This window comes from Astyanax mexicanus, chromosome 8 (assembly GCF_023375975.1).
Source record: "Astyanax mexicanus isolate ESR-SI-001 chromosome 8, AstMex3_surface, whole genome shotgun sequence".
NCBI classification, from domain to species: Eukaryota; Metazoa; Chordata; class Actinopteri; order Characiformes; family Acestrorhamphidae; genus Astyanax; species Astyanax mexicanus.
The window spans coordinates 49,026,651-49,039,336 of NC_064415.1; the positions used below are offsets into that span (position 1 = coordinate 49,026,651).

The window sequence follows — 12,686 nt, forward strand, 5'->3', positions numbered from 1 at the left end:
ACGCTGCTTGGAGATGGTCTTATAAACTTTACTTTTAACATGCTTGTTTATATTTTTATTTTTAATCTCCTAAGACAACTCTTCCTCTGGTCCGTGTTGAGTGTGATACACGCCATGTTGCCAAACAGCACAGTAACTACCTGTAGCCTCATTTATAGGCCCACTGACTGGTTACAAGATTGTAGACACCTGTAATGCTAATTAGTGGAAACATCTTGGTTTAACATTATTTGGTCACATTATTTTCAGGGGTATCATCTTTTTTGTCCAGGCCTGTTTAATGTGTTTACTTTTTTTAATAATTGTAATGAATCATGGTTTAAAATCAGTGTTGAATTTTCATTTGTTCATTTTCGTAGAATGTTTATTTGTTATTACTTTCGTTTTCCAACATAACGACCACACGCACACCTTCAACATGACTGCTTTGATAAGGAAGCTGAAGTTAGAAATGGACTGGCCAAGTATGTTTTTAAACCTAAACCCAACTGAGCTCAACTGAGGATTGCAAGATGTTCAACCTCCACCAGCACTGGGATGGACGAGTGGAAGAGAATTCCAGTAGCAACTGGTGCAGCTCTGGTGAATTCTATGCCCAAGAGGGTAAAGGTAGTGCTAGATGTTACTAGTGGTCACTCAAAATATCAACACTTTGGTCACAATTTGGACATATTCTGTGTGGAGTGTACTCACTTGTGTTGCCAGCTATTTAGAGAATGTCTTGAGTTTTGAGTTGAGTGTGTTGAGACTGTAAAATTGTACTGCAATATAAGATGTATACTAACTACAAGTGTAATTTCTGTAGTGTTGTCCTATAAAAATATATAAGAAGGAAATGTGATGGGTGTACTCTCTCTTGTTGAACACTGTTATTTTATGTTCACTAAGTTTAGTTGTGTGTTTTTGTTAGTGCAGAATTATTCACCTTCCTGGTGTTAGTGTGGAGAGTGAATAAGGGGCCTGACAGTGGGGTGCCAGTTTAAGAGGAAACTACTGCTTGTCTCAGGATTAGATTTGTTTCTCACAGTTATTCCATCCCCAATGACACTACAGTATAATTATATATACTATTACATATAACATACACATATACATCCTGCAGAAAAATAGTACTTTTCGATTTAAGCTACCTATGCAAACTTCTCTGTTGACTGGATATCTTAACAACAAGACCAACAATTAGTCAAACTACATTCTATCACAAAGCTGATGTTTGTAGAACAGTCTGCATGCACGTTTATACATTGGAACCTAAGTTTTAGATGGATGAACCATTACTCAATACAGTGTATACAAGTATTTTGAAACGTATATACTTGCGTACAGTCTCTGGGTATGCCTCACAAAGCTGCAGGACTTTTATTTTGACATCTGGTTGCCGGATGTAACGCCATTGGCTTCTGGGCGGGACTAGAGTTCTGCGACGTGAATGGCTCCTCAGCGTAGCTCCGGAGGTCTGCAGCTGGGGGGTCTTTAGGTTAGAAACAGCAGCAGACTGTTGGAGGTTTAAGTGGATTCAGGGCTGTTTATTGTATTGGATCAGATCAAGGAACAGAGTAATTGTGATGTATTGATTGGACATGTTCTTATAGTTTCAGCGCTTTGGACAGATGTTTGCTGTGGTTTAAAATGAAGACTGGATTCTCTGTAGGTGAATATGGAAGGGTGGTTATGTTTCCCCCGGTCTCCAGTAAAGTGGAGCCGCAGAAGATCCAGCTCTGATCAGCAGCTCCACACCTCTGTACTCAGACTGCTCTACTGGAGGAACACCATCAGCTCACCTGCTGCAGGTATGTTCCACTCTTCACCTTCACACTGCTGAACATTAAGTGTCTTAGGGGGACGCCTGTGACAATTATTTTAATACTTCTTCTTAGTGTTAAAACTCGACCGGTGAGTTTTTCAACTTTCTCGGTCACGTGACATCGCGTTTCCCATGTGTATCTCCGTGGAAACGCATGCCCGAAGTGTAATAACAGTGTGTAGCAGTGGACAAATAGCTATTTTATTAAAAGCGAGGAGACGAAACTCATGTAGATCCGGACTTGTAAAATTTTAAGTTCAGAAAAAAAAACAGTAGGTAATTCTGCCTGTAATTTTTTCTAAGTACGTCTGAGAAAAACACATACATGGTAAGTTATATCCGGACGAGAATTAAATCACAATAATCACGTAATTCTATTGTCTGGTAGGCTAAAGTGTTAAATTGTGCTGCTATTTTTTATAAATTCCTTCATGCTAACAGTAGAGATATCTCCTTTATGGTCACGTGTAAGTCTGTTTGCGTACATAAAGTATCTTTATGATCCATTTTAAAACTGTGTAAAATAGATCATGTGATATTCAGCATGTAGATGTAGTGAGTGTAGAAACATTCATATATGCAGATGTTCCACAGTGTGTGAATTAATGTTAATTTTAGAGCTAAATGGAGTTTTTCTTGAGAAAAACTTAGTGTGGGTGGGGTTTGCCTGGTCAATGGCTGGATGGTGGGGGGTTGAGGGCTGTTAAAGGGAGGAGGCGCGTAAAGTGTAAGAATCATTCAGGAGTTTTGTTAACAGTTTTGGAGACCTGATACTCTGCACATTTTTTTGTTTTTCCTAAGTAGAGCGTTTGGAAAGTGTGTACTGATTGCTTTTCTGCTGTAAAACACCCAATTTTATTTATTTATAGCTTTGTTTTATTTTAGTTTATTTTTTTTTACGTTGTCTTAAGTTTTCTTTATTTTTAAACCTATCATAGACAAATTGTTCAATGGTTCAATTGATGTTTAGCTTTTTATAAAGAGGCAGACACTGTGGAGGAGGTGAGTGACAGGCTATGTGGTGAATGAGGTGAGTGAATGACTGAGACTGTGTGAGTTAAATTAAGTGATTTCTGTTCGTGTCACACTGAAGACACATTAATATTTATACTTGTGCTCTGTAAATACAGAGCGGGGTCAGTCAGCGGCGGCTGTGGGCACGCGCGATTCATTTACAGTGTGTTGGTGGAGCGGTGTGTGTGCTCTGACAGTCAGACTGCACTGTGAGTGGTGTGGGGCGGGGCTGACGGCAGCAGCCGCTGCAGCGCGGAGGACAGTAACTAAAGAGCGCGTGTTCATCTCATCAAAAGTCTCCAATAACAACACAAAAACTCGCTAGATTTGTCGCTAGTCGCTTTTTTTTTTTTTTTTTTTTTTTTTACAAAAAAAGTCGCTAGAGGGTCTGAAAAGTCGCTAAATATAGCGACAAAGTCGCTAAGTTGGCAACACTGGTGGAGCGGTGTTTGAGGCTGGAGTGTGAGGTGAGCTGGGGGTGGGGGCTGGGCGTGTGAGCGCGGCTGATTATAGGATCATACAGCCTGTTTTAAAAAGTAAAGTAAAAGCTGCGCTAAAAAGTATAAGCACGTTCGGCTCTAATTCAGGAACCGTACACCCTACAGTAAAAATGTTTACTGATCCGTAATCCAGAGGTTTAGGCGATTTTGAATGATGTAACATGTCCGCATTGGATTAAATATAAAGCGTACAAAAAACGCAAATATGAAAATTTTGAATCATAATTATAACAAAAGGCATATTTCGCCCTAAATGTTTATTTTCTGAAAGGATATACAGCTAAATAGGCTAGATAACTGAAAAGCAGAGATTCTAAGCTTTAAAATGGCATATTGGGTGTCTATAATTATTCATAAACACAGCCAGATATTAATTATCACATAGTTCTGGCCCACCGACGGCATGTTCAGAGGCTAATGATGTGTATTGGGCTCTACAAAATAAACTAGCTAAGTCGACATTGCAAACGTTGCGCAATAGCTGAAAATTCAAGATTATTTCCATTGCTCTGTTTACCGGCGGCAGCTGGAGTCTGTCCTCTGGAAAACAAATTTTGCACATGTGGCAGCTTTTTCTTCCATCTTCTTCTTTTTTTTTTCTTTTTTTTTTATCTGGCCTTTTTGGCTCCGCCTGGCCTCTTTTTACCCTCCATCACAGTCGACTGACGCTTCCTACTATTCTGTTGCTATTAGGGGTGTGACGAGATCTCGTGGCGAAAACGTGATGATATTTCTCGTCAAGCTTAAACCTGTCTTGCGGGGAAAAAAACTGTATGTGAGCTCTGCGGTACAGTTAAAAAGCTTGCGCGACAGTATTTGAGCTCCGCTATTAGAAGTAAGAGCTGTGCTGTTAGATGAATAGAGAATGCATACGTAGTTGAATGGAAATTAATGCAAGAATAATATTAGATAGGGCAGTGGTTCCCAACCTTTTTCTTCAGGGGGGGGGGGGGGGGGGTTAGAAATGACAAATAAAAACTGACATTTACTATAGATGAATAAAATAAACACGTAAAAAAGGAAAAATTTATACATAAAACATAAGGAATTTTTATCTTATGAAGAAAAAAATAATTAGATCAATAAAATAATACGGGGCGCCGAGTGGTCCAGCGGTCTAAAGCGCTGCCACTATGAGCAGGAGGTCGCCGGTTCGAACCCCAGCTCATGCAGCTTTGCCATCAAGCTGCCGGCGTCAGAGGGAGCAAAATTGGCCCTGCTCCCTCTGGGTGGGTAGATGGCGCTCTCTCCCCACATCACTCCTACGGGGATGTCTGCAGCACAGGGCGTCTGTGAGCTGATGTACTGGAGCCGAGCCGCTGTGCTTTCCTCCAAGCGCGCTGGCTGCTCGGCAATGCTGCATCAGCAGCAGCTCGAAAAGAAGCGGTGGCTGACTTCTCATGTATCGGAGGAAGCATGTGCTAGTCTTCACCCTCCTGGTGTGTTGAGGTATCACTAGTGATAGGGGGAGTCCTAATGAATGGGTTGGGTAATTGGCCGTGTAAATTGGGGAGAAAATGGGAAAAAATTAGAAATAAAATTAAAAAAAATAAATAAATAATAATACAACTATTTAAAATGAATAAAAAATTATTTATATAAAATAAAAACAAACAAACAAAAAAAAAAGAATAATATCAGTTTCAGTTTCAAATCAGTAAAACAGCTCACCAAAACCTCAACCTGTCCAAATATTGGACAATAATTGATTAACTTTACAGGCCCTCACTCATTTTCATTTATTTAACTAAACTGAGTTTTATATTCTTATATTATTATATTATTATATTCAGCCTCGCGCTGAATTCAGCTCCGCGCTGCCGGAGAGAGCGCCCGCGCGCGCGCCAGAGAGAGAGAGAGAGACAGAGAGAGTGCAGCGCAGCGCGGCGAATTTTGCTTACCTTAGACTGTATATAGTATTACAATTAAACCCCTTAAAATCAAGAGGGCTTCGCGACCCATCGTGGATCTTTGGCGACCCATAGGTTGGGAACCACTGAGATAGGGGACAGATAAGTGTCAAAATTATTTTTTCTGTCCAACCGGCCCAAACTCGAGATTGACATGAGCCGGCCCATCGGGAATCCTCCCGAATCTCCCGATTAGCCACTCCGGGCCTGCCTGCAGCCAACTATAGAGAGGGGGTTACAGCCTTCATTGTACTGTACCGTGACGTTTTACGTGACAGTGCCGCGAGACAGTGTCACGTGCACCCCCTAGTGGTGCAGGCCAGTTACTGCAGTGGCATACTTTACATGGATGTGACGGTGCTACGTGTAAATAAAGAAATAGAGAGCATTAATTTTGCAGTAGAATGATAACAAATACTTTATATTAACCATTTTTATTCTGCAATGGGTGTTATACAATTTTAATAATGTAATAATATATTGTCCTGTACATTTCATTCGGATGTATTACATGCTCTGATTTTGTTTTTTCTAAAATAATAACTTAATAATATCTTATAAACTTATGACAATGACATAATGATGTAGCACATGTGAGTACAGCTGCTATTATTGTATGACTGTCTGAATGAATATCCTATGAACTTCACATATTGTCATGCGATTTAAGCAGCTGATTTAACTCGCAATATTAACAGTCAAAAGCACAGCAGCCGTTCTTGATTTGAAATCAGAAGTAACAGCCTGGCTCAGCTAGGTAAAGAGCCGTTTCCCCTTCACAACACTTTTTTACGCGCTGCAAGTGTAAATAACGCTGTCAGGTCCCACTGTCACTGTCTAACTGCTATGTAAAGTATGCCACTGCAGTAACTGGCCTGCACCACTAGGGGGTGCATGTGACACTGTCTCGCGGCACTGTCACGTAAAACGTCACAACTGGCCTGCACCACTAGGGGGTGCACGTGACACTGTCTCGCGGCACTGTCACGTAAAACCTCACAGCACAGTACACTGTCCCGTGACACAGCATGCCACTGCAGTAACTGGCCTGCACCACTAGGGGGTGCACGTGACACTGTCTCGCGGCACTGTCACGTAAAACGTCACGGTACAGTACAATGAAGGCTGTAACTGCTGCTGCAACTATAGCTTGTAAAGAAGTGTCCAGTAAGGACAACTCTATATCCACCTGACTTCGTATGCTGGTTTGCACCAGTTCCCTCGGGGAAGTTGTTACTAAAGTCCAAAGGCAACGGACTCCTCCTTTTATTATCCTTATATGAAGATATACTGTTATAACTAGTCTCATACAGTAAGGATAAATCCTTTGTTATATCAAATACTTGATGTATGGAGTAGACCACTTAAAAATGTATGTTTAAGTGAGCTCTGGTAAGGGGATTAGTGAAGTGCCAGTGTCTCGGTTTTAATGTTAAGAACATATGCAGAATTTCTCTGATACATTGGCAACATTTTCATCAATCGAGGTATATCTAGTTCTGTATTTTAAGGGAAGTTAATACATCATCTGCATACAAACACACTTTGTACGCTGTGCCCATGATAGATATACCTTGATAGTTTTAGTCAGAAGTTTAATGAGCAGAATACACAAGATAGGACTAGCAAGGCAGCCTTGAAATTTTGTTCCTAGTCTTATTTACTTCCTAGACTTTTCCTTTCCTTCATGGATTTGTCCTCTTTCATCGCATACCTTGGTAGGTCAGGCGTGTGCAGGATAACACTTCAATTCGGTGAGTTTGGAGAGGTTTAGAGAGGCTGAACATACTATGTGGCCATACCTGGCAGGGCCAACCGGAAGCCCAAAACATGCCTTTTGATCGTTTTGAGTATATTCTTAGATTACAGTGTGACCAATAATGAAAAAAGGGAATCTCACCTTTGTTGTAGCCAAACTTGTACCTACCTTCATGTCCTGTTTTAGTACAGTAAACAGCAGATGAGCTTCAATACTTTCTTTCATGCTTATTTTTTTCTAAAATTGCCCTGTCAGTGGTTTTAGATTTACCATATCATAATTAATTATTAAAAATCTCAACTTGCTTGTCACTATAAATCGTGTCCTTCCATTGGAAACGAATGGTCGTCCATCCCTCTGTTGCCTGCCAGTGTAAACACCAGTTTTATGGGCTGTAGATCTGATTTATGGTTACTGATTGTAACATTTTGAATAAACAAGGCAGATTTGAGATTGGACTGTAATTATTTAGATCTGACACATCTCCTCTATTATGCAGAGGAATACCATGAGCTAGTTATTCTAGTACCATGATACTAGTTATTCTACAAGAATTGGTTTGAGCCAGTATCTTCTGTTATTTGTCTGGGGCAATACACTTCCGCACTTCACAGTGTCGCCTTTTTTACTCAATCATCATTATGTTTCAGTTCTAGGTAATACCTAGAAATTAGATTATTGTCGTTTGTAAATTAATTCAGAATTATTCATGTCCGAAACAAGATGCATCTAAGAATCAAACATTTCCCCCACCCCTATTATTGTTAAGGAAAATGTTGACTGTCAAGATAAAATTTTTATTCCCCAAAATGAGTTCCCCAATTTAATTATTTCCATTTTCAACCCCAAACTAATATTTTCAAATATTTTATTTTGTATTTAGGTTTTCTTTTTTCTGTATTTCTTTCAGAAATTAATGCTGTTCTGTTCCGGATCTTCCCCTGATCCCAGCTAAACAAAAGGGAGAACATGGCATCCAGGGAAATCTCCGATATGCAAATGCAGAAAAGTACAGGGAAGAAGAATACACATCACTGTCCAGTTTGTGGAAAGAGTTTTAATAAACACAGTAATCTCAAAACACACCAGCGCATTCACACTGGAGAGAAACCATTTCATTGCTCAGACTGTGGGAAGAGTTTTACTACAAAGGGTGATCTCCAGCAACACAAACGCATTCACACTGGAGAGAAACCATATCACTGCTCAGAATGTGGGATGCATTTTACTAACCAAAATCATCTCCAGCGACACCAGCGCATTCACACTGGAGAGAAACCATATCTCTGCACAGACTGTGGGAAGAGCTTTAACGATCCGACAAGTCTCCAAAGACACAGATACATTCACACTGGAGAGACACTGTTTCAATGCACAGAGTGTGGGAAGAATTTTTATAAACACTATAATCTTCAGCGACACCAACTCATTCACACTGGAGAGAAACCGTTTCACTGCTTAGACTGTAGAAAGAGTTTTACCACACAGACTGATCTCCAGCGACACCAGTGCATTCACACTGGAGAGAAACCATATTACTGTTCAAAATGTGGTATGAATTTTCATCAAAAGAGTATTCTTCAGCGGCACCAGCGCATTCACCCTGGAGAGAAACCGTATTACTGCTCGGTCTGTGGAAAGAGTTTTACTGAACAGAGTTATCTCAAAACACACCAGCGCATTCACACTGGAGAGAAACCATATCACTGCTCAGACTGTAAAAAGAGTTTTACTAAGAAGGGTGATCTCCAGCGACACAAACGCATTCACACTGGAGAGAAACCGTATCACTGCACAGAATGTGGGATGAATTTTACTAACCGGTATAATCTCCAGCGACACCAGCGCATTCACACTGGAGAGAAACCGTATCTCTGCGCAGACTGTGGGAAGAGTTTTAACTTTCTGATAAATCTCCAAAGACACAGATACATTCACACTGGAGAGACACCGTTTCAATGCACAGAGTGTGGCAAGAATTTTTATCAACAGTATAATCTCCAGCGACACCAACTCATTCACACTGGAGAAAAAACGTATCACTGCTTAGACTGTGGAAAGAGTTTTACTACACAGGGTGATCTCCAGCGACACAAACGCATTCACACTGGAGAGAAACCGTTTCACTGCTCAGACTGTGAAAAGAGTTTTACTACAAAGAGTGATCTCCAGCAACACAAACGCGTTCACACTGGAGAGAAACCGTATTACTGTTCAGAATGTGGCATGAACTTCTGTAAACAGAGTACTCTCCAGCAGCACCAACGCATTCACACTTGAGAGAAACCATATTACTGTTCAGAATGTGTCATGAACTTTTATGAACAGAGTACTTTCCAGCAGCACCAACGCATTCATACTGGAGAGAAATCATATCACTGCTCAGACTGTGGAATGAATTTTAATCGCCAGTATAATCTCAATCGACACCAGCGCATTCCCATCAGTGTTTAGACTTAGTTTAGTTTTACACACCTAAAACTATTTCAGATTCTAACCAAGATCTATTAATAATGTGTGTAGAGGGTAAACTGTTTCATTTTCATAAAACAAAAAACAGTTATGTACTAAATGTCAAACCCAGCTTTCTGCCCATACACTGAATAGATCCTGAAGTAGATGAGCTGCAGTCACTCTGTAAAGCTCAATTTGATCTTCATCCAAATTCTGTGGATTTGACCTTCTGACATCCAAGATCGAGGCATTTACAGCCCACATGCATATTAAGTTTAATTAAGTCAGTGTTATATACACTGGAGAGATATTTTTGTGGCCCCTTATTTCTTCGATAATGGACCTACTTCTACTCATGAGCTCCTGTCGTTCGTTATTTGACGACTCTTAGGCCTCCCTTAAAGGGAAGCCTTGGGCTAGCTTAAAATAGACTCTTAAAGATTATCTAGTCATGCATCACTACAAAAGTTTTAAATTCAAAAGAAAGAAGATAAACATCAGACGAGTGCCTTAAGTCAAAGAAAGGAGAAGACGAGTCGCTCCGAAGTTCTAAGTTAATCTTTTATTGTCTTGAAGTCAGCCAGATTCAGTCAGAAGGATTCAGTCTTCTGATCATACAAAGCAATACACACACTTTTATACAGTATTTGGGTGAACAAAGGCAGGGGCTTTTGGCACACCTGTTCTTCACTTGGGCACTCTTCTCGTGAGAGAAAGCTAAGTCAGCAACGTCTGGGTGAACAACGGTGGGGGCTTTTGGCACAAGTCAGACAAAACCAAGGTCGCCTCCACCAGCACCTCGCGCCTTGGTACAGACTGTACAGGCCTCAGAGAAAGGGTCAGACACCTGTTTTAACAGAACTTAGTGAACTCTAGACTTTTCATCCAAATATACTATTATAAAGGTAATATAGCATATATTGATCATCAATTTAGGGCCCACACTCCATTCTGTTCTTGGCCCTAGGGGCTGGAACTTTATGAGCATAAAAAAAAGGAGTGATTCTCCCACTCCCAAAAAATAGTCCTTCCAGCTATATGCTCAGAGTCCAAAATAAAGTCCCTGGCATGTTCTCTCAGAGCCTTGTGTCTAGAGCAGAGATCATGAATAGGCGGACCGTAGTTCGGCTCCAGACCCAGACATTGTCCAATGCGGACCCAAACCGATAAACTACTGAGAAGGATTTTACAAGTTCTTATCATGGTGTTGTTCAGCTCTGTGTCCTTTATGAACACAGCAAACAGTTGTAGTGTTTCAAACATTCCTTAAGTGTCCTAAAGTCTGTGAGAAGGTGAAACAGAGGAAAAGAGTGGATGGAAAGATCTTCTGGCCTGTGTACGACTTTACGCTGTGTAGAACAGGCAAGCGCTGGCTATCTGAGGAAAGGTTCCCAGCACTTCACTCAGATAGCTTGTTGTCTCCTAGTTCATATGCACTGTTCCCAGAACAGCAGTGAAGCTTCTCTGCCACTCAGGGTAACGTTCTCCTCACAGCTCTCACTGTAAATAAAAAAATTTCTCTGACCTTCCTGATTCCTGAAAAAGTACAAACAACCTCCAAAGCCTTGTGACATTGTGACACAGTTAAAAAGAGAGAAAAGATCATAAGGTTATTAAGCAAATTATTAAGTGAACATTAAAAATAATAACTGTATATATAAATGTATAAAACATTTAAGAATAAGAGTGTGAAGGTGTGGTTATCTCCAATCACACCCTTCAGTGCACACCAGAAAAAGAGATTAATATACTACATTTATAAAACATATTCAGAGTAATGTAACCGAGCAGTGTTACATAGAGGAATTAAAGTGAAACAACCGACACAATAGTGCAAAATAGTCCACTTTACTCCACCTGCTCAGCAAGAAAAAAACTCCTGCGCTCGCAGGCACTCTCTCTCTCTACTCCCAAAACAACCTTGTCTCAAAGGCAATCACTTTCAGTCAGTATAACCTTCGGCCCCAGGCAAGTTCCCAGACCACATTAGGATGGTCAGCAAATAGATAAACACTCCCTTCAGGGAGTGCTGTACTAAATTCTTTATGTTGAAATGTAAAAAGGCTCGCTCTTGATAGTTAGGCCTAATCCCATCCCATTTCTCACCACTCTCAGTATTGGGACAATCCTTCAAGCACATGATATAGATATAGAAGTAGAGCACTAATGGTTAACTTTAGGACATTGTATGTCTTCAGTAAAGGGGCAGTTGGTGCAGCTGTTAATTATTATTGTCCATTCCTTAATTCCTCGCTGATGGGGAGCTGAAATAAACTTTTATTAGCTTAAATTTGATTTTGCAGTCTTTTGCACCATTTAATGTGGAACAAAAAAGTTAGCAAGCTAACTGAGACAAACTACTGCTAGCTGAGACAAACTACTAGTATTATGCTTGCAATGAGAAAAATGGCCGTAAAACATTGAAACTACACATTGAACTTATACTATATAGTAATATAGTGGTTATCATAATTTCTAAGAAAAATGCTTGAATGAGTTTTCACTTCGCCATCTTGCCAGTGATTCTCATATCTCTCTGTTTTGAGTGTGCCTATGAAAAATCTCTGATTTAAGGAGCCATATACCAGTAACACTTCACCCTACCCCTCAACCTTAACAAGAATAAGGACACCCCTGGACATGCAAAAAAGTTGGGTAAGGCTAAAGGATTGGGCCTAAATCGAATACTGTTGTTCTTTAAGAAACACTTTTTTGGGGCTGTTCAAAATGTTCTTTGCAGAAAAAAATATTTTTTATTAGTGAAACTAAACTGTGTTATTTTTTGTATTTAACAGCTTTCTGTGGATTCTGTATTGGCGTTTGCGGATACTGTCTGTTCTGCCTATTTTGATTTGAGGGCCTAATGTTAATTGCATGTTTCATATTATTTTGTATTAATGTGTAGAAGTTATTTTGCTTTTTTATTACTTGTAGTTTTGTTCAGTTTCCAATAAACCATTAAATAGATGAACTGTCATCCTCTTCAGTGTGGTGATTGGATGTGTCTATCTGCTGATTTCTGTGAGGTGTATAGACACACTGTGGACAGAAATTACGTTCCACGGTAAGGTGCAGTATTCTATTATATATAGGTTTACACAGTCAGATTGTAACAGTAATTTGCAGTTACTGAGGTAGAGAATACAGTACTTCTGTAGCACAGTATTTTAACAGTGATGTTCTACATAGAGTGGGCAAGGAGATAAGTGTCAATCTGATGTGTGTTTGTGTGAGGATACCATGTG

General features: G+C 40.1%; 6 protein-coding genes across 9 annotated transcripts in view; 3 read left to right on the forward strand and 3 right to left on the reverse strand.

Annotated features, from left to right (window-relative positions):
- The window catches only part of LOC103047357 (gastrula zinc finger protein XlCGF26.1), a 311,263-nt gene extending 298,847 nt beyond the window's left edge, over positions 1-12,416 (forward strand). The window contains exon 2 of the mRNA XM_049482373.1: positions 7,898-12,416. Coding sequence (XP_049338330.1) covers positions 7,957-9,267 — 1,311 coding nt within the window. The 5' untranslated portion in view covers positions 7,898-7,956 and the 3' untranslated portion in view covers positions 9,268-12,416. The remainder of the gene's footprint in view (positions 1-7,897) is intronic.
- The window catches only part of LOC111194226 (zinc finger protein 239-like), a 457,259-nt gene that overhangs the window by 293,195 nt on the left and 151,378 nt on the right, over positions 1-12,686 (reverse strand). The gene's annotated exons all lie outside the window — the stretch shown is intronic.
- Positions 1-12,686, forward strand: part of LOC107197279 (gastrula zinc finger protein XlCGF42.1-like) — a 200,913-nt gene that overhangs the window by 166,588 nt on the left and 21,639 nt on the right. The window lies entirely within an intron of this gene.
- LOC125803860 (zinc finger protein 239-like) overlaps positions 1-12,686 on the reverse strand; it is a 217,288-nt gene that overhangs the window by 90,846 nt on the left and 113,756 nt on the right. The window lies entirely within an intron of this gene.
- Positions 1-12,686, reverse strand: part of LOC103021480 (zinc finger protein 585A) — a 258,231-nt gene that overhangs the window by 76,766 nt on the left and 168,779 nt on the right. The gene's annotated exons all lie outside the window — the stretch shown is intronic.
- LOC125803868 (zinc finger protein 239-like) overlaps positions 1,456-12,686 on the forward strand; it is a 48,237-nt gene continuing 37,006 nt past the window's right edge. Inside the window, exon 1 of the mRNA XM_049482449.1 lies at positions 1,456-1,790. The gene's annotated coding sequence lies outside the window, so the exon portion shown is untranslated. The remainder of the gene's footprint in view (positions 1,791-12,686) is intronic.